At 37.1% G+C, this 22,847-nt stretch overlaps 1 protein-coding gene across 1 annotated transcript; it reads left to right on the forward strand.

The window, feature by feature from the left end:
* Positions 1-1,906: 1,906 nt before the first annotated feature.
* On the forward strand, positions 1,907-21,738 carry LOC103029886 (beta-galactoside-binding lectin). The gene is made up of 4 exons (XM_007260748.4): positions 1,907-2,015; positions 17,677-17,756; positions 18,494-18,665; positions 21,182-21,738. The coding sequence occupies exons 1-4, from the start codon at positions 2,010-2,012 to the stop codon at positions 21,326-21,328; spliced, it is 405 nt and encodes a 134-aa protein (XP_007260810.3). The 5' UTR covers positions 1,907-2,009; the 3' UTR covers positions 21,329-21,738.
* The last annotated feature ends 1,109 nt before the right edge of the window (positions 21,739-22,847 follow it).

Below are 22,847 nucleotides of genomic sequence, written 5' to 3' on the forward strand. Positions count from 1 at the left end.
CAGCATGAGGTAAATTCATCAGTAAATAAACGGCATTACCAGACTCACATCAACATCAATCTGTCCAGCTGGGCCAATTACGACTGCCACTCCTCGCTGTCCTAAATCCTAAACTCGTGAAATATTCCGACACGCTGCTGACGAATGCACCACCTCTGTTAGTAATTAGACTGATTAACTAGTGCAATTAGCAGCTACACTACATCATGAGCTGGAAGTCTGTGTCCTTTTACTGCTTTTGATGTACACAGATATGCAAATTTGGTCTTATTTGGGGTTGAAAATATTATAGTATTATCATATGTAGAAATATTATAATAGAAATATTATATTTCCTTTGCTATGCTTTACTCTTTATACTACTTATACTCCCACTAAACACAATATGTCCTATACTATATACACCTATATACAATATATAGTACTATAATACTATATTACTATATGCTATACATATACCCCATACTCCATATACTACCATATATTACATATGCTCCATATGCTACACTACTATACTCAATATATTACATATACTCCACTATACTTAATATACACCTCTATTCTATATATACCCCACTCTACTACACTATACCCGCACTATACTATACATATACCCTATACTCCTTATACTACCATATATTGAATATACTCCATATGCTAGACTATACTCCCTATACTACATATACTCCCCTATACTTCATATATATGCCTCTATACTATATATACCCCACTCTACTACACCTTATCCCCCTCTATACATATATCCAAAACTCCTTATAGCACCATATATTGTGTATACTCCATATGCTAGACTACACTCCCTGTACTACATATACTCCCCTATACTTCATATGCACCTCTATACTATATATATATATATATCCCACTCTACTACACCATACCTCCACTATACATATACCCTATACTTCTTATACTACCATATATTACACATACTTCATATACACCTCTATACTATATAAATACCTCACTCTACTACATTATACCCCCACTATACATATACCCTATACTCCTTATACTACATATACTCACCTATACAGCATATAAGCCTCTATACAGTATATTTTCCTATACTACATTATGCTTCCTGTATTATATATACTTCCGTATACTTTATATACACCTCTATACTGAATATACTATCTACGCCACACTATACTCCCTGTACTACATACACTCCCCTATCTTCAAATACGCCTCTATACTGAATATACACCTCTATACTATATATATCTTTACCTATACTGCACAAAATTTTCATATACTAATCTATACAACATATACTTCATATACTAGCTTGTACTACTTATATTGTACATCCTACACAGCCCTATATGACACACTTCTCCCTATACTAGATTGCAAATTACAGAGTGTGTACATAGTCCTGTTTAACTGCAGGACTTGCATCACATTTTGAATTAATTTGCTTTTTAAATACCTGTTGTAGTTTATTGTATAGTGTTTTAAGTTTTAACCTGCTGATTAAATGCTTTTTACTGCGCTCCAAAATCTAATGATAAATATAACGTGAACATGTTATTACCACTAATATATTGTCAGAAAACATGCCTAGAAATGTAAACGTTTTTAAATGTTAGTCAGTTAATAATTATTAATAATGAGGTCGTGGAAATATTTTAGCAGCGTTGTTAGACAGTAGACAACATTGTGAAAACTGCTCTCGATAATTTATGTATCAGATTATCTGCTAATATTTAGTGACGATACTGTTTCCCATTCAGAATGAATAGCTGTTTATTCCCGTCATAACTGAGATTAATATTACAGCATGAGCTCATTCATATATAGGGAACCAATCCTACATCTGCCATTGGCCCGTAGCTGGTCAAGCAAGCAATCCTATTGGCTGAACGCTGAACCCCGCCCCCTTCTCCCAGCGCAGATAAAAGGCGAGCAGCGCTGAGGGTGAGTTTCTCCTCCTCAGGCCGTTCATTTCTCAGCACACAGAGCAAACCACAGCAGAAAACATGAGTGTAAGTATCTTATTTTACTGTTTTTGTTCTTTTAAACATCTTTACTGCATTTTTATTCAACTTTAAACTCGTGTTTGGCTTAAATATCCCCAACTGAGATGCATTTAGAAGCAGGAATTCCCTTTCCCTCCTCCACAAATAGCTGATTCACTGTCTGCAGTGGATCAGGACAGCAGAAATATAACGTATTTTACTGAATATTGGGGTTAAAAGTATTTTCAACGTGTGGGAATGTGTTTGTTTTATTAGCTTAGATTTTGGGATTAGCCTAAATTCATATAACCAAGCCTACCAAGCTCTCAGTGAGGGTAAAGTTGGTGTGTGTAAATGCTGTCTGTGCAGAGGGTGGGTCACCAATAGAGCTGGGCAATATGATGATTTTTTTTTAAATCATATTGAGATAAATTGTCTTATCAAATAAAACAATATACTGTTTAAAGCATATTAAGGGTAAGTGCATGAATAAGTTCTTGAGACACTGCTTAAAACTGTACATTTTGTTACACAAAGTGTTAAAAATCCTGTTTACCTGGATGGTGTGCAACTTAAAATTGCATTAAAATCACTTTACCTTGTATGAAATATATTTTTACCATGTCGCCCAGCTCTATCCAGCAATATTAATAGTTAGACCGGTCATAAAAACAGTTCTTTTTAAAAGGGATGATATATTCTCCCAGAAATTGTTGCAACAAATAATAGTATGATAAGCAAAATAATGCAAGTACACACTTTTAAAGAGCAATAGACAGTGAATAATTCAGTATTGAGATGACATTGAAGTTGGAGAAGGAATTTAGTACAGTTGATAAATATTTTACCAGCTCAATAAGCACAATAATAGGGGAATCTCTATACAAAATCATTGATCAAAAAAGAATCTTGGTATTTGAGTTGCATATCATATATCATATCATGTTTCTATGAAAACACAGCATATATTACTGAATAATGGTCAAACTAGTCAATGTGTAACCCATTTGAATGTCTTGGTCTTAGAGTTTGTTATTGGGATTTTAGGATTGGCCTTGATTCAGTATAACTAAGCCCTCCATGAGGTTGTGTGTAAAGTTGGTGTATAAAAAAGCTGTGCAGGGCGTGCCAGCAGCAAATTCACACGGATATTCACAGTGGCATCCTGATTACCAAACAGAATGGATGATGCTTCTTCATTGACTGTTTAATAATTAATGCCTCAAGTTAGAATCTGCTTAAGGCTCCAAGTTTTGTATTTTAGTAGTTTGCAGCCCTCAAGAAACAACATTCCCAAAAATGGTAATGGAATCCCTGCTTTCCTTGCTTAAACACAGCAGACTCAGCAGCTCATTAGCAAGTTTCCTCATGGGGTTTAAATTGGTGTTTTAATGCTTTAAGTGCAATATTTTTTAAACTGGCCAGGTTTCTTGTGCACCAGCCCAACTCAGTACACAGAAAATGGGGTCCGTCTCAAAACCTTTGTGAGCTCCCTATGTAGGCACTGACTAAATAGGCAGCTGTTTAAGTAGGTAACCTTCTTATTATCGGCATTGTTGTGTTGGAAATGGAAGAATCAAATAAAAGAAAGAAGAACAAATACTTTGTTAAAAACTTTGGCAATCTATACTTTACTGTAGTAATTATTTTTCAGACAGCTTTTTCCACTTATATTCAAAAATAGCCTTGTTACTCCTATTTCATTTCATTTCTCATTGTAAAAAAAAACCCTATTCAGATAAATCTCTCCATCCAGATAGAGTGAATCTGATTGTGATTGGATGTAGAGAAGTATAAACATCTACCATTCCGACACCCTATTGGTTTATACTGTGATCATCACACCTGCACACGCTGCTTCTTTAATATATTTACATTCTACTAAAATACATTCATTTACAATGGGCATATATGCAGCTGAAATACATGGGAGCCTAGTGCATCCCACATTTATCAACATTAACATTTTAATATAACATTATAGTCATTATAGCTTTTAGAAAAATATGTTTTGACGAGGGGGGGGCGTGGCCTAATCTTTTTTACTTAATGACATTTAAAAATTTTTTTTTTTTAAATTATAACAAAATGTCTCTCTGGTCAGCTTTTGTTTACATTCCTCCCCTGTCTCTCTGTTCCTCTGTCATGACTTTCGTTTTTGCCCATTCTCGTTTTCCTGCCCGTTCTTGGGCTCCCTATCTCCTTATAAGGGCGTTTTTTTTACAGGCTGTGTCCCAACTCACTAGCCGTGGCAGCTGTAGTGTATTGGATCGCGACCCTGACGTCACGGGTTCGATCCCGCGTGAGGAGTGCTGTGTTTATTTATTTAGTTTTCCTTTTTTCTAGGGTTTACCTGCTTCATCCCATTACACTTCATTTTCATAAACACATAGTGGCTTGGAAAATGTCTTAATTGCCGACCCCTGCAGTTACAGTTATTAGTTTTAAGAAAATGTGTTGATTTTATTGTGGAAACACATCTGAGATATAGACAGGTTACATTAAATGTTAACCCCTCAGAGTAATGAAAACTGCAAAACGGCCATAATCCACCTATTTTACAGACACAATTATCACTGCGTTCCAAAGCCTAAGCTGCGGTCGATTTAGGGCGTGTCCTCTGTTGGACTGTCCTGTAAACATTAAGACTTCAGTTACTGTGTGCCTTACATTTCTTTACATTTATTTTTAATATTTACAAATTGTAAAAACTAACATTCGCTATTAATTAATTTAAAATATGCTGAATTAATTTTTGTCTATCTTAACCTATTTTGAATGGGGCTGTTTTTCCCAATTTACATTCCATGTACACAGAGAATTGTAGGTACTGAGAAGTGAGGACTGTGAAGGATACATCAGCTGCACCTTAACCTGTCACAATAGGTCGTCTTATTATCGTCTTATCGCACAATATATGGAAATATCCTCAGTCATTTTAGCTGACCTCAATATTGCCCAGTATCTTTACTTAGCGAAAGGAGCCCAATAATCTGATAGCTGGTATATAGTCCTAAAATAAATGTTATTGTGATGGGTTTAGAAATCACTCTAAACAAAGGCTGCATTTTTCAGCTGTATACAAAGAGTCTTTCACTTTGACACAGCCTTTTTCTATGATTTAGCAGCCAAAAACCAAGCCCACATCGCCTGTAGCCGGTATTTTGGGATGCAGCTACAGATATGGACCATCTGGAGGTCTCTGAGGACTGGTTAGTCCATAGCTGATGCTACATATATTAGCTCAGATGGGATTGCTTTGGGAAATAGATGGAAATTTGGGCTCCAGTAGTAATCAATCATTCTTGGTAGATAAAGGGAGTGGTCCCTTCATTCAGGGAAAGTTGGCTTCTCCACAAAAAAGTGATTGTGGAATCGTTTAGAACTGCATTTTTAATAACCTTCATTGCTCCAAAAAATCTTAGGTTCATCAGGGATCATTTTCCCAACAACATTTTTGTATCAACATCATCTGAACAGATGGAGAGAGATAGTATTAACTGTGGTGCTCGCTCCACCCTTTCCAAATCAGAATCTTTCTGAGTTATAATGTTTTTGGGAATCTCAGCCCAAGAAAAAACTGAAGTTCATGAAGTTCAAGAGGTGTGTTTGAGCAGACAAGGTGCAAAAGCTGCAGTGCTGCTGCCAACATCCTCATATGGGGCTCATATGGGTGGAACATGGGCTAAATGGGTTCCAGGTGGGCATTAACTCTGACAGTGCTTTTCCACTAAAAGAACTTGAACTTGAACCAGTTCCTTTCGTGCTGATAAAAAACTTTTTTTTTTTTGTGAACCAGCCCTTGTTTCTACCAGTTTTAGTGAAACCATCAAAAATTTCACATCGTACGTCATCAACAGAGGGGTCGCCATTTTGCTCCTGTACAAAACAGACACGCCCACAGATACCATTAAGGTTCATGCTGAATAACCTAGTTATGGTTCCGGAACCTACTTTTGTTGGTGGAAACATGGCAAATGGTTCAAAATTAGGTTTGCATATTAGAACAATGCGATTTCCACATTGGTGGAAAAGCGCTATGAGTGAGTTTGTATTTGTTTTGTTACTGGGACCCAGTTGGTCTTCCTAAATGGGTCTCATTGTTACAGCCAACATTAATCTCATATAGGTATTTTTTTTTAAACCCATACTTATTTTAATGTACATTTTAACCCCGTATGTGTCTATTACTGACATTTTTATATATAAAGCAAATCTGGAGCCTGAGGCTGGATCTTAATTTGGTATCAATATATAATCGTGAACATCGAAAACATTTCAACAATGGTAATAGAACCTGTCTGAGCCAACAACTCAATCATGCTAATCTAAGCTTTACAAATAATCAGATTGATCTACGGACATAAAATATATATCATAAAATACAGCACTGACCTGTTATTAATTACCAGCAAATATTTCAGATTTTAACAACCTGCTGCTAACCTGCTCACCCTACGAAGTCTGCCTGTTAACATTGTGGCTAACTGCTCAAAAACGTCTAAGTCTGGCTGTTAGCATCATTGATAATCTATTTCTTTTAAGCCTTTTTTGAGCTGAGCAGAACACAGTGGCTTTTAGACTGTTCATATCAATATCTACCCATATACCCACTAAACAGATTTGTGGCTTCAGGTATGGTTAGCTATCAATGCTGAGAAAAATGGACCCAGTGTTTCATGTCAAACTGCAGAAAAGCAAACAAAATGGTTTACTCAGAATTTGTGCTTAGAACCGTTTGTCCCTGTAGTGGTAAAATGACTAAAATGCCCTGATTCAAGGCATTTTTTCCCATTCACATTGTATATACACAAACGATTGTGGGTACTGAGAACTGAGGACCATGAAGAATACATCAGTTGCACCTTAGCCTGTCACAATGATTGCATTATCATGTTGTCGCACAATATATGGAAATAACCCCAGTAATTTTTTCTGACCTCAATATTGCCCAGTATCTTTATTGATGTGGCTAAAATGACTTGATTAAGGATGGGCAAAATAATTAGCTTCAACCATTAGAAGCTTTAATTGAGGTTTTTAAGGTAAAAAATCATGAGATATGTTTATGGTCATAGAGCCCAGCCCAGCAGACTCTTGATTCGATTTTTTTCCGGAGGAAGTTCAGCTAATTTGGAAGTTTGTCTCGTTTTTGCCTCTCTAGAGGTCACTTTAGCAACACTGTTTCAACCAGGGGGCATCAGTAGGGCAAATACCCCCTCTGATGTCCCTTGAGTTCAATAGTGATTGTGAAAATTCTAGAATAAATTGGGAATGAATAGCTTTAGAAATCAACATGTGACTACCCTGATTAAACAAAGGTTAAAGTAAAAAAAAAAAAAAAAAATCTCACTCAGCAAGCCCTGTCTTTTAGGCCTCAATTGGGTCATTCACCATCAGTGTGAAAGACGCACTGCACTGGACTGAACTTTATAATTACAGATAACCTAATGTTCAGCCAGACAGAGCCTGCGTTTGTGTCCAGGCTGATGTTTGGCGGTTGTGTAGTAAACACAGAGTTAGCAACCGCTAATCATATAACAGCTGAGGTGAGCCTCTGCAGGCCGGAGGCAGATGCTAGGCTAATTCGTCTCGCTCCACTTATGCCAACCGTACAGTAGAAGCTTTTGAAAAGAATCTGAATTTTTTTTTTAAGACTAAAGTGGGACACTGTCTTATATGCAGTGCCAGCTTTACACTGAACAACTATTCAAGTGATTTTACTGCTACAGAGCTAGACTGTTTGTAGCTAGGCCTGTAACAACAACTGTTTATGTAATTTAGACAGTATATTGTAACATTATTTATTGCAATTAATTAATAAAAAAATAATATTTTTTCATTAAAAAAAATATATATGCCACTAGGGGTGGACGATATGGCCCTAAAATAAAATCACAATATCTCATGGTATTATCATGATAATGATACTCTTGGCGATATGACAACAACAAAAAAATACACTACTGCAACAAAAAAAACATACATTTTATTATTGTATACGATTGTATACAAAATCTGAATTTTATCAGATTTGTAACAGAAATCAATGATCCAGAATGTCATGATACTAATAATAATGCACTCCAAATATCTCCATATGTCCAGGATTAAAGTAAAATAAATGATACTGAACAGATATAATCTGTCTCTAGTAGATATATAATTGTAAATGAGAAATGTGAGATTTTTTCTTTTGCTTAAACAGCAAAAAAGTAGGACCCTGCTGTGATAATTAAGGGTGGGTGATCTGGCACAATATTTTTAGGGTATAATATCGTTCACGATGTTTAAAAATGTTGGCGATATTATCGGGTACGATATGATATGGCACACCCCTAAATGCCACTAATATATATATATATATGTATAAAGGGTGTAATTTTTGCTTCTATATACGGTACCAGTCTAAAGTTTGGATACGCATTCAGTGTCTTTTTATTTATTTATTTATTTTTTTTTTTATTGAACATTCTATATCTACATTTTGGATTGATATTGGACGTAAAAATACTTAAGGAACACGTATAAAATTACGCAGTAAACAGTATAAAAAGTGTTCGTCCCCCACAATCCCCTGATCTAAAGCTGATAAAGTGAGATGGTAGTTTGAGGTGATTTGGGATGAGCAGGAGCTTGAAAATTGCATTATTTGAGGTCTGAAAGCTCTGCACCTTTTTTTGTTATTTCAGCCATTTCTCATTTTCTGCAAATAGATTCTCTAGAACTTGAACTTCTGGTTATACCAGCAAAACCGTCTATCTAACACAACTTCACCATAACCATCTCTCTCTCTCTCTCTCTCTCTCTCTCTCTCTCTCTCTCTCTCTCTCTCTCTCTCTCTCTCTCTTCCCGACAAAGGTTGCTAGGAACCTGGGTGTTCTGGTTGATGACCAGCTCTCCTTCACGCATCATGTGTTGCTCCATCCTGCCGCTTCGCGCTTTTTAACATCAGAAAAAATTGATAATTTCTAACACAACAGGCACCCCACTGCTCATTGAGCTCCATTGGCTACCAGTGGCTGCTCGTTTTAAATTCCAAGTTCTTACATTCGCCTACAAGGTGATGACAGAGTAATGTAATGTAATATTACTGTATATGTAAAAATATTACATTTACTTTAGAGAATGCTGAGCTGCATTCAAACCTGTTGTAAAATATTTAATGTACACACACCTGTCATGACAGACCTCTGTATTAATGCACGAGTCACTGAAACCGCTGTGCTGTTAATGAGCTGTTAAAACCACAGTCACACTGGACATTAGAAGTTTGCGTTTGCTTGTGAAATGGGTGTGACGGCTCTGCTGAAAAATCCAGCTTGAGACCAGCTTGTGCTGGAAGCTTCTTTCAGATGGTATAAACTGGCGTTGGTTGTAAAACTGGTCATCCAGGTGAAAACATGCCATATTTTGCTGGGAAAATAGTTATGTTACCAGCTTTTGACCAGTTTGTGTATGTTCCATTTGATTTGGTTGACCAGCTTGGCCATGAAAATAGTCTTATGCCGATTTTCAATCGTTTTTACTGTCGCAGACAAATTTCCAGAGTTGGAGTAAAATCATGTGTCTTGTTAGAGTTGAGTTGTGGTCGCTTCAACTCAGTTGTTCAGTCTTTTTTTCGTCCTGGTGTTCAGATAAAATTAAGCGTGTTTAATATGATCATAAGTCTTGAGACTTGGCTCGAGCAAATAGTGACACGAACAATGTCAACAACCAATAGGAGAGCTTTGAGAAGCCGCAGGGCGAGACTATTTTACGTGACTGCTTACATATGGTTTGAAAAATAACATATTTTGCAGTTAATATGGCTTACAAATTATGGTTCTTAAAGTATTTTAAACCCAGGTATCACTTTAAAGTCATTATATTTAAACTTATTTTATTTTGCACTACTTTGTCTTATTGAGCAGTAGTGTTATTTTTGATACAAACAAGTTTAACAATTACACATTTTTCCAGAATGATGTTCTTTATTGCGTTAATTTGATCTAAATCAAAGGGAAATGTGTAGCAGTGAAACTGGGATTCTTTGCTATACAGGGTCGTAGAAAAAAAAGGGGGTTATTGAAGCTTATAGGACCAGTTGAACTCAAAATGTATTCTATTGAAAAAAACTAACAGTTGATCAAGAACTAACAGTGTGGCAGAAAAATAAACTGTTGATGGGGACACAAGTTGTGAGTCTCTGATAAATAAATCACAGTATTGATATACACATTATTTGTAACTTAATTTGTAATATATATTGTATGTAATCTCCAGAACCATCTAGTTTTTAGATGTGAGAGTCAGACTTTATTCTGTTAAAAGTATTTTTTAGAGTCTTTTTTAAAAGTCGTGTGGAGTATGGACATTATTAGAATAAGTGGTGGTATTTAGTGGTGAAGTAGGTTTAGTAGTGAAGACCCTTGTATGAATAAGGGCGTGGTACTTTTTTAGTGCTTTAAATAAAAGCATGTGAGATAGGGAATGTCTGTAGATCTCATGGGATTCAACAGTGTAATGAAATCTTGGCATTCTGGTATTAAGATCTGATTTGAATAGATATTGTGACATGCAAATTGGATTAAAGTTCTCTTTTGACTCAACCTTACCCTGTCACCACTTTACCTCTAAAAAGATTGTGACCATGTTTGGTTAATATGTGTGAATACACATTTAATAAAAATATATTTATATGTGACATTATATTTAAAAATACTTATTTAGCTTTGTGCTGGAGTACTGGAAACGTCTGCCTCAGCAATTAGCATTGTGTTCACTAGATGTCAGAATCCTCACACACCTGCCAAAAACTGCATCAAGTTTAGGTCATCTTGGTCAAAGGTTAGGTCATCTTGAACAGAGTTGTTTTTAGACACTGTATGTCACTATTGTTTATTATTATTATTTTTTATTTAAAAACCTTAAATCGTTAAAACCATTCACACATTGTGGACAGACTGTAGTAGGTAAAAAAATATATATTTCCCAACTTATGATGAATTAAAATGTTGTCTTTAAATTCATAGCCTTTAATCACCTTAAAATGACAGTAATATCGTTTATCACAATAATTTCTGGGATGATATATCGCCCACCAGAAGTCGTCATTGTGACAGTTGTACTCATAAGCATTGATCAGTGCTATAATTCTGCATTGAATCAACATTTATTTAAACATTTTAAGTGGTTGGAAATCTTACACACTCACAGATTTACCTAAACAGATGGATTTTATAACCAAGTTTGACTTAATTAAAAATAAAACATTCAGATCATTATTTTTTTGGAAATGCTTTGAAATAATGTACAGTTAGATAAAGACTTTAAGGTTTACACCAACTGGTCTGACAATACTTTACTGTTTTTTATGGCAGATCCAACCAAGATGTTCCACTAGTCGTGTTTCAGGTTATCACTAGGGCTACAACGATTGCAGTGACAATTATAAAAATGTATCAGCTCCTAATTTCAATCGTTCAGTCGACTAATTTGTAACTACAGTGAATTAACCAAAGTACTGTGGAGAGAAACACAATAGAAGAGGGTTAGGGCTGCTAACTCAAGGACTGTTTACACTAAAATTCACTTTCACGATCACTCAAATTCGCTTTCACATTCACTCACCCACTTTCACATTCAAATACCTTCTAGGAAATGAAAAAGTATTTAAAAAAACACCTTCAGCTGTTTCTAGAGAAAGCTAGGAAAATGAGCCACACCCACAGGATTTTCATGTTTAACTGTTCTAGTAGGATAGAGTTCAGTTTGTTAAGGCTCTAAATGTTCTATTATTTTGTACATGACTGTTCCTGTATTTTTTTTTATTATTATTTATTTTGTTATGTTGCACATTGCTGTTTTAATAGTGCACAATGCTGCTACCAAAAAAGCCACTAGATGGCATTACATATATATCTTATTTAAATCAATTAAATTTGACCATTAGTGCCTAATGTGGTCTATTACAGATCACTTGTATCACTTTGCATCACTTATATCAAGCCCACCTTTTGAAATAAGATATTGTTAATTTGATGATTGATGAATCAAACCAATGACTGACCATAGACTAATCTAAAACTGGCATAGACCTCTCTGCTGTAAAAAAAAAAGAAAAAAGAAAATCGAAAATCAAATCAAATCGTGACCCTAAAATCGGAAATAAAATCGAATCGAGGATTTAGAGAATTGTGACGCCCCTAACAAATACATATGGATGAGTGCAAAATCTTCATTTAAAACTATGTGAGAAAAGTGTGCAGTGATTGTGTGAGATTCATTGTAATTGTGTAAAGGTTACAGTAATTGTTTGAATGCTGTCATCCCTGCGTTCAGTGTTTCCACACGCGCACAGCTGCTGTAAGTCCTCTGCCTCTCAGGCTGAGTGAAGTGAGATGTATTGCGACTGTGTGAAAGTGCAGCTGTGACCTGTGCTCTAGACGTGAAGTGGAAAGGGAAAAAAATGCTAGTTTACAATATAGCAGAGGGACTAATGTGGAAAGAATTCACAGGGTCGTCCATTTCCCTCTCTGTTTCTGTTCCTCTTTCACTCACTTACTTTTTCCTTCTTTTCTTCCCCCTCTTCTCTCCAGCACTTTCTTTACTGGTCAGTCCGTATCATACCTCCCTCCCCCACTTCCTCAGCGCTGCCTGACAGATTTAGCCTGGTTGCTGTGCCAACATTAAAGCAGCTATAAAAATCTGCTGTCCTCTAAGCCAGAGCTGATGTGAAGGCCCAGTGCAGATCTAGCATGCTCAGCACTCCATGGCTGGAGCCATGTGAAAAAATGTCATTTTTAACATGCAGTACTAGTCAAAAGTTTGGACACACATACTCATTATAATTATAATTCTTTATTTGCATTGTTTACTACATTGTGGACTAATATCAAAGACTCAAAAACTATGAAGGAACACATATGCAGTAAGGGTTTAACCTTCACAAACCCCTTTATATTTAAAATCCCAACCCAGGTGGTTTGGGACGAGTTTAAGATCGCTGGTTTCGAATCCCGTTCACGTAGCTTGCCATCAGCTGCCGGAGCCTTGAGAGAGCACAATTGGCCTTTCTCTCTCTGGGTGGGTAGATGGCACTCTCTTTACTCTTATCACTACAAAGGGTGATGTCGATCAGCACAAGGCATCTGTGAGCTGATGTATCAGAACCGAGTCGCTGCGTTTTCCTCCGAGCGCCAGCACTGTGATGCTACTTAGCAATGCTGCATCGGCAGCAGTTGGAAAAAAGTGGAGGTGTCTGACTTTACATGTATCGGAGGAGGCATGTGCTAACCTTCACTCTATATCACTCTCTATATATATTAATCTATATTGTAGAGCCTCAACTGGCCATTATTCTTGGTTTGTTAAGTGTGACACCTCACAGAATTTATTTTGCATTTTTAGTATCAGTGAACAAAATTGCACAAAGCCAAAAAGGTTATAGATTTTTGCTTTGTTAATGTCATGAACTCTCTTTTTTAAACAATATTAAATGTCCCTGTTTATATCTCATCAATGCATGAGCATTAGGATTACTGGTTAAGGCCAAACCACAAATCAATGCATGTGTAAACTTCTCCCAGTACAACTAATACACCAGTAATAACTGGTGCACAACAAGGGAATTGTTCAGATTGCATATGCACATTCCATCCCACACAGTATTCGGATTTCAGTCTGACTAACCGGAGATGCATTTGACTGCCAGGAGTAAACGCATGTGGCTAATATCGTATTTGGATACATATGGATACATGGTCCCCACCAAAGGACCAGAGTTTGGTTTGACCAAAGGAGATGGTCTCGGTTTGGATCTACTGAACCATGGTCTGGTTTATGTACAGTGTAAAACACTTTTCTAAGTGGTTCAGTCTTTATTCAGACCGATTACAGGATGTTGAGTCAGTCTTTAAACAAAGCAGAGGGAAAAAGAACAGGTGTTGTGCCAAATTCGACTCCCCTTGGCGTGCAGGGGCGTCACGCTGAAGTATAAACACAAGCGCTTAGACTGGAAATTAATTTATTCACTATATCAGTAGATTAACCCTTATTTATAAACAGAAATAAAAAGAATCTGAGGATAATCTTTTACACTGAATCTGCTGTGGGGTAAAAGAGTGTTTGCAAAGGGGAGTCAGATTCTGACAGAGAGCTAGAATTCAGCACAACACCTGACAAAGCAACTCAAAGCCAAACTCATGACACACATTGTACAAACCAATTAATATGAAGTATTGAGACTCCGCCCACATAGCTAATTGTGCCAACAGGATGTAGTCAAGTTATTTAGTCCACTCCATAAATTGTAGTGTGAAACTAGAGCTGGGCGATAATCTGATTTTCAAAATCGATTAAAAATCGATTTTTCCGCTAGAGGTCGCTAAATGACGTCATCACCTAATTTGCAGAATAAGGCGATGAGGGAGGGAGGGAGAGAGAGGTGGGGCTGCGTACAGGAGAGAGGGGCGGGGCTTAGCTCAGGGGAGCATTGGTGGTGAAAATTAAAACTCAGAGAAAATCGATTTTCATAAAAACACATCGTCCTTAACTGTACATTTGAATGAATCGATAAAATCAATTAATGGCCCAGCTCTGTGAAACCAAAACTAACTGAACCAAATACTACATACAATAAAACAAAGACACAAACCTTAGTCCGGACTTTCAGGTGCAAGCCACAAACCTAACTTTTACTTTAACAATAACCAAAACACCAAATAAAAAAAAGCATTGCTTTTCATTTAAATGAGCTGCTCACACACCTTCACAATGAGAACAAGCAAGTCGGTTTGCTTTGCTGTGAAACCAAGAAGCGCTGCGCCCTTAAAATAGCAAACCACCAGAGCGCGAGTGATTGGTTTATTTCATGTTATGCCCAAAACACACCCATGATTAATTAGTAAAGATAACTAGTACATGCCTTTTTTTGTGTTTTTGTTACTTTTCCCGTCGTTATGATAGCAAAGACACATTGACACATCCTAAATCAAGCTGCTTGATTGCACGTTGACTACAGACCTATAGATCACTAAAACAGGGCCCTGAGAGTGAGTGTGCAGCACGGGCATTATACAAAACTTCTCAATCTGCCAATAAAAACAATAATCTTGAACAATAAATCTATTGTTCAGCCTGTGGAATGGTGAGTAGGAGACTTTTGGAAATGGGGAGAACATTCTTGCTTTTTATTGGTCACGTGTCGACTGAGTAAAAGTCCAGTAAAGCCTTGGTTTCAGTGTGTATCAGTTATTCTTACAAAAATGTTCATACACCAGGCTTACTGTATCACCAATAATTTAGACAGTATTTCAGATTGTTTTACAGAGTAACTTGTATTTTTTTGGGCTTGCTGCTCCTCTGACATCATCGTTTGTCTGAGAAACAGATCGTGAAGGTATTTCTGCTAGAGAGTCTAGTGCACAGCTGCTCCTGATCCACACTGTATAGGTTTTCCAGCAGATGGATGGTGCCACATGTACAGAGTGGAGGCCCAGGCCTGGCTCTGTGCCTGCCGATGCACTCAGTTCTGCAGCCATGAGGAAAATCTGACTTAATTTCACTCATATATATATTTCTTATAAAGCTACTTTTACTACTCCCCTATCATTCATCACTACATTTACTGTTTTAAACCCCATTTCAGAACCACTGCAGGAAAATTATACACACCATCCCCTTCATGTTTGACTGTACGATTCCATGCTGCCCACGCTGATCTGATGCCCATTTCATCAGTAAAAAGGGGGAAAATAAAAAAAACGGAGTGGAAACAGATGTTCCAACGTTTACATTTGGCTGGTTTGGTGTAATCAGAGGAAGCCACTTTAAGGAACCTGTGTATAAATGACTCGATGACTCAGTGAACCATGTGAAACTGTATCATGTTCCAGATTCTGTAAACTAAAAGCCAATCAACAAGTCATGTGTGGGGTTCATATTTTTGTTACTCGTTTACTTTGTTACTTCTATTTAATTCAGCAAAACTAAGCAATTTTACATTAAAATGCTTTACACATGCTCGCTTTACCTAAATTGCAAGCAATATAAACAGCTTACATGGTTAATATTTGCCCTTTACCTTTCTTATGTTACATTTCTTTCAAAAAGAGCTACTCTTTTTTTTATTAGTTTTTTAATAAAATGTAAAAGAAAATGAATTAAACTCAAGATATGAGTAGAAAATTTGTTTAGTTTCAAATTTACAAATGAAGCAATGTTTATTAGCCCTTGGCCAAACATACTGTATGTAATATAAATGGTTGGTGGGGGGGTGTACAGTGTGTGTTTCTTGAAAATGTGTTTTGATATATGTTTTTCACAAAAAATGAGCCAATGCCAATGAGTTTGAGTTAGAAAAAATATTTTTTTAGTATCATTTTATGAAAATCGAAAACGGGTCCCACAGACCCGAACACCACACAAGGGTTAAAGTCTGAAGTTGGCTTTTTAGTTTTACACTGGAGCTACGAAGCTAACAAACATTACTACGCACAAACTTATTACGCACTTCTTAGGTTAAATCATCTAAAATGTATTTATTTATTTTCTATTTTTTCCCATTTTCTCCCCAATTTACACAGCCAATTACCTAACCCACTCATTAGGACTCCTCCTATCACTAGTAAAGCCCCAACACACCAGGAGCTTCCTCCGATACATGTGAAGTCAGCCACCGCTTCTTTTTGAGCTGCTGCTGATGCAGCATTGCCGAGCAGCATCACAGCGCGCTTGGAGGAAAGCGCAACGACTCGGTTCTGATACATCAGCTCACAGACGCCCTGTGCTGCAGACATCACTCTAGGAGTGATGTGGGGAGAGAGAGAGCGCCATCTACCCACCCGGAGGGAGCAGGACCAATTGTGCTCCCTCTGAGCGCCGGCAGCTTGATGGCAAAGCCTTTCCTCCCATCCGTTTTCAGAGAGTAACTCAAATTCAGTGAGTGCCCCACTCCTGTAGCCATCTTAAATGCACGTAAATGAATAAGCTATTATGGCCTGTATTAGCCACAGAGCAGAAATTTGGCACGTCATGTTCATGCAATACCGTCGTTGTTTGAAGATGCTGCTGTATATGGTATTACCGTCATACCTCCAAACCCTAGTTATGATTGTGAGTTTTGCATGGGAGCTACTAAACTAATGAACCTAACCAGTCACAGCTTCTCCAGAGTCAGCTGATTCTCAATCAGTTAATATTGTGCAAGCTTAGTTTCTGCTTATCACACTTGTCAGGCTAAATCATCTTAAATAGAAAAATAGGCTTTAAAAAAAAAGTGTTTTAAATGGATGCACAGAGAGAATCTCAGAATTACCTGCTAGTGACTACTGTAGATCATTTATATTGATTTAATTTTAGTATTTAAAATAGTCTCAGAAATGTACGTTTTCAATGATACCTTGAAACCCAAATTTGAGTAATGGTCATGGTATTTAATAATCAAAATTCACTATCTACAAGTTCAGTATATATGGTAGTATCTCATAATCAATGATTTTGTGGTTATTTACTTACTATCTCTCAGAATTATGAGATACTACTAAAACAAATGGCAAACAACTACACAATGGCATTCAGTGTCAGAAGCCACATTATTTTGCAGAGCATTTCCTTAAATACACTATTGATGATGGTGTAGAATGTTTTTATTTATTTTTTATTTTTATAGATAAAGTCTTACTGTGTTTCTGTTTGATTTTTACAGGGCGTGGTCGTGCAGAACATGTCCTTCAAGGCGGGGCAGACCCTGACCCTTACTGGAGTCCCCACTGCTGATTCAACCAAGTAAGTGTTTCTGTAAATGTGTGAATGTAAACATGTATAGGGGTCCTGAGAGGTGCAGCTGTCTAAGCACTGACCAGAATTTGTTTAGAAACAGATCGAGACCCGCCTGTTCAGATTTGGCATGTGTGCCAACCAAAGCTGACATGTATAAACATATGATGTCCTGGACCTGCAAATGTCTTAACCTATTTTTGGTTAGGACTGTCACGATATTAAATTTTTTGCGAACGATATTATTGCGATAAACAATATTGTTGGCATTTTAGAACAAATATATGGTACTTATATAATGATAACATAGGAATTATACCCTTTTAAAAACTATACACATTGCGAAGTGCAGAGGCAGGGGAAGCGTGAGTCTGCTCCACACCTTGACATGCAGCACTGGTTTGTCCCAGCTGGATTGCATTGGACCGGCATAAGTTAGCCTTAACTCGACAGATACGTTGATGGTGAGAGGGGAAGGTTGAGGCAACATGTACCTAAGAAACACTAAAGTTAATTGACTAACACCACACTGGGCCGTTACTATGTTTCTTTAAGTGAATTTTGGGTGTTGATAGAGGGCATTTTTCTTAAAAAAAGGTATGGGTTTTGAGGTTATTAACTCCCTGTGTCTGTGTCGCACAATGGACGATGTCACGATTATTAAAATAATTGAGGTCCTGTCCATTTATTGAACGATAAGTCGACAATGTAATTATTGTGACAGGCCTATTTTTGGTGTTTTTCAGTTTTGCGATTAACATTGGAAACAGCGCAGATGATCTGGCACTGCACATGAACGCTCGCTTCGATGCCCACGGTGACCAGCGCACGGTGGTCTGCAACTCCTACCAGGGGGGGAACTGGTGTGAGGAGCACAGAGAGGGAACCTTTCCCTTTAACCAAGGCGAGGAGTTTCAGGTAGGACCACTTTCTGAAAAGAGCCTTTTAGAAAAGTGAATTTAGACTATTATTTTTACAGTATATTGGCTATTTTTTCCAGTATCGCCCAACCCTATTAAGAAGTTACTTTATCATCCTATTTTTTTTTTTAGACTTACAGTGTTCTAAAAGTGTTGCCCCTTTAAGATTTCTTCATTTTTATTATTAATGGAGAAAAAAAAATCAAAACCTACATGATCCTGTGTGAAAAAATGTAACATAATTTAACTGTGGTTTATCACACCTGAGTTCAGTTTTTCTAGCCACACCCAGATCTGATACCTGCTACACCTGATCTCAATTAAGAAATCACTTACAGTGAATAGGACCTGTCTGACAAAGTGAAGTAGAACCAAAAGATCCTCAAAAGCTAGACATCAAACCATAATCCAAATAAATTCAAAAACAAATGAGAAAGAAGGTAACTGAGATCTATCTGTCTGGAAAAGGTTATAAAGTTTTGGGACTTCATCAAAACCACAGTGAGAGCCATTATCAACAAACGGTGAGGTACCACTTTAAAATAAGACTACCCTTATAAATGGTTTATAAATGGTTTATAAACTAGATTATTAAGTATTATTGATTAGGTTGACGTAATGACGTAAAACCATTGATAAGCAGTTACAGCACATCAATTGAAAAGGCAACAGTGATCCGTTGTTTGCTTAGTCATGCAATTCAACTCAAGTCATTTCATGTATAGTAAAGAGTTAAACATACTTACAAATATATTAATATGACAACTTTAATGCTGATTGATGGAAAACACAAAGTTTCAAAGATCTGAGGTTGGACAGTAGAAATGAGTATGGAATCACTACTTTGCCACTACTTTTTTTTTTCAAACTCACTGTTGTCATTTCTATCCATGTTGTTATTTATTTATTAACTGGTTATTAATTATTAATAAGTATTTGCAGCCTAATTGAAAACCATTCAATAATCTCCTTTTATAAACCATTCATAAACCCTTTATAAAGGTAGTCTTATTTTAAAGTGGTACCAATGGTGCAAGGGGTAGCCGCCGACCAAAGTTACCCGAAAAGCGCTGAGACGACTCATCCAAGAGGTCACAAAAGACCCCACAACAACATCCAAAGAACTGCAGGCCTCACTAGCCTCAGTTAAGGTCAGCATTCATGGCAAAAAACACTGCAGAACAAAAAGAACATTTAAGGCTTGTCTCAATTTTGCCATAAAACATCTTGATGATCCCCCAGACTTTTGAGAAAATACTCTGTAGACTGATTAAAAACATCAATGAACATTTTTGGAAGGTGTGTGTCCCATTACATCTGGCGTAAAGGTAACACCGCACTTCAGAAAAAAAAGAACATCATATCTAAAAAGTAAAACATGGTGGTGGTAGCATGATGGTCTGGGGCTGTTTTGCTGCTTTAGGACCTGGAATACTTGCTGTGATGAATGGAACCATGAACTCCGCTGTCTACCAAAAAAAAAAACCTGAAGGTGACTGTCCGGCCAACAGTTCGTGACCTCAAGCTAAAACAAACTTGGGTTCTGCAGCAGGACAATGATCCAAAACACACCAACAAGTCCACCTCTGAAAGGGCTGAAGAAAATTAAAGTAAAAACTTTGGAGTGGCCTAGTCGAATCTGATTGAGATGCTGTGGCATCACCTTAAAAAGGTGGTTCGTGCTTGAAAACCCTCCAAAGTGTTGAAAATTTCTACACAGCACTGTGAAAAACTCATTGTTTGGCCCAGCCAGTTATGTTCAGGTTTAGGGGGCAAATACTTTTTCACACAGAGCCATGTAGGTGGATTTTTATTCCTGTATCATAGACTGTGTATAGCTGGACAGAGCATCGTCTCTCAAAAGTGAAGCCACCACAGGTCGGGCGCCCCCTGCTGTTCGGTTGCAGAAAGCTGTGTAACCCCACCCATCCCCATAGGTTTCAATGGCAAATCAGACAACTTTTAATCACATTTTTTTTTATTTAAATGCAGCAGCTAGTGTAACTTCTGCTTATATTGTTACATTGTTATACCCCCACAGAACTCATATTTTAAAACGCTATTCAGCTCTATATTCAAAAAGGTGTGGTTATTGGTGTGTAAAAGGGCTGGGTTACACCTAGCCGGGGCAGGACCAATGACTGTATGGGCAGGACCATAGACTGTGTGTATAGCTCTGTGGAGGCAGCACTCAGGGGCGGGGTTATTTAAATGAGTAGGCTGTCTCTCCACAGTCTTTCTTCCTCCTCTGGTCTCTACTGCGCTCTACAGACTCGAGTTTCAGGATCGCCAACATGGAGGAAGATTTTGGCTTCAATTTCATTGAATAAATTGGAACGGCGACACAATGTCCATCTTCTTTTTTTACAGTCTCTGTCCTGTATTCATTTAAAAACTGCATTTTGTGTTTATTTATTTTAATGTTAAATATACTTCAAATAAAATACTTCATACATGACAGCTCAAGCTAGTTTATATACATTTAACTACATGACTCTTCCTCTTCTCCCTCAGATAAAGGTCACTTTCAACAATGAGGAGTTCACCATCTCCCTGCCAGATGGATGCAAGATTCATTTCCCCAACCGCCAGGCTGCTGAGAAGTATAAATTCCTGAATTTCGATGGCGAGGTCAGAATCAGTGGCATCAATATCCAGTAGATCCGTCATTTCTGGTTCTGCATCATCCTGCACTCCTGTCAACGCATCTGCTGCCTTATCTGTCTGAACCTGTCCTACGCAATTATCTTATTAGGCTCATTTTTAACATCTTACCTCTCTGCATGTGATTTACTCAGCCTAAGCAAGCCTGTCGCTTGTTGTGGCACTAACCCATCTGAACCGCCAGAGGGAACACGACTGCAGTAAAATGTTGTTATCTGATGCTGCTGGTACAAGAATGAGAAGAAAAGTTGGTATTCGTTTCCAGTTATAGCTTTACAGCAGAGCTTTTCTTTGAACTCGTTTAAATCGTGTGCTAAAACCATTCCAGGTTTGTTACAAAGCAGTGTCATTCAAACTCTAAACACATTTCTAAACACAGCTGAATAATAATAAAAAATCTATCGCAACCTTGTCATTGTTTCTTTGTTCTTTGTGCAAGGGAGGGGAGGGGATTCGTTTCTCAGGGGGGAGTCTGTGAAAAAATATATTTTACACTTCTACTCCGTGATAAAACTCATTCATCCGGACTGCAATTGAAAAAAAAAAAAAACAGGAGAACCAGTGAGTTTTTAGGCTTTCTTGGTCACATGACATAACGTTCAGTAGCTCCTCCATTTCCATTTTTTTTCTAAACACAGCTTAATTTAAAAAATCTACCGCAACCTTGTCATTGTTTCTTTGTTCTTTGTGCAAGAAATGGAACAGTACGTCAAAAGCCCAATCCGGACGGTATTAGTTTCTCAGGGGTACGTCTGTGAAAAATATATTTTACACTTTTACTCAGTGATAAAACTCTTGCATCCGGACTGCAATTGAAAAAAGAAACAGGAGAACCAGTGAGTTTTTAGGCTTTCTTGGTCCACCATTTCCATTTTCTTCTAAACACAGCTGAATAGGGGTGGGCAATATTATATCGTATACAATATATAGTGACACAGAAATATCGTGATATTAAAAATCCATATCGTGATAATAGAGATGTTCTGTCTTAAAAGTAGTCTATTATTAACTGTGAAGCTTTAAGTGTATTTATTGTATAATTGTTTTAGTTTGCAGTTTATACGCATGCACTAAATATTCTGCAATATTTTTTTTCTGCATTATATTATTTTATGCTATATTATTTATTTTGCCACATTATGATTATGCTGTTATCTTATATGGTATTCCTGAAATTAACTAATTATTTTTCTGTTTTCCTATATCGCCAAGTATACCATTATATTATTTTAAAGCCATTTCGCCCACCCCTACAGCTGAATGTTAAAAAATCTACCGCAACCTTGTCATTTTTTCTTTGTTCTTTGTTGAAGAAATGGAACAGTACGTCAAAAGAACTATCCGGATGTTATTAGTTTCTCAGGGGGACATCTGTGAAAACTATTTCACACTTCTACTCAGTGAAAACACTCTTGCATCCGGATTGCAATTGAAAAAAACAGGAGGACCGGCGAGTTTTTTTTTTTAGGCTTTCTTGGTCACATGACCAAGCTCAGTAGTTCAGTAGCTCCTCCAT

The sequence above is a fragment of the Astyanax mexicanus genome, chromosome 19 (assembly GCF_023375975.1).
Source record: "Astyanax mexicanus isolate ESR-SI-001 chromosome 19, AstMex3_surface, whole genome shotgun sequence".
NCBI lineage: Eukaryota > Metazoa > Chordata > Actinopteri > Characiformes > Acestrorhamphidae > Astyanax > Astyanax mexicanus.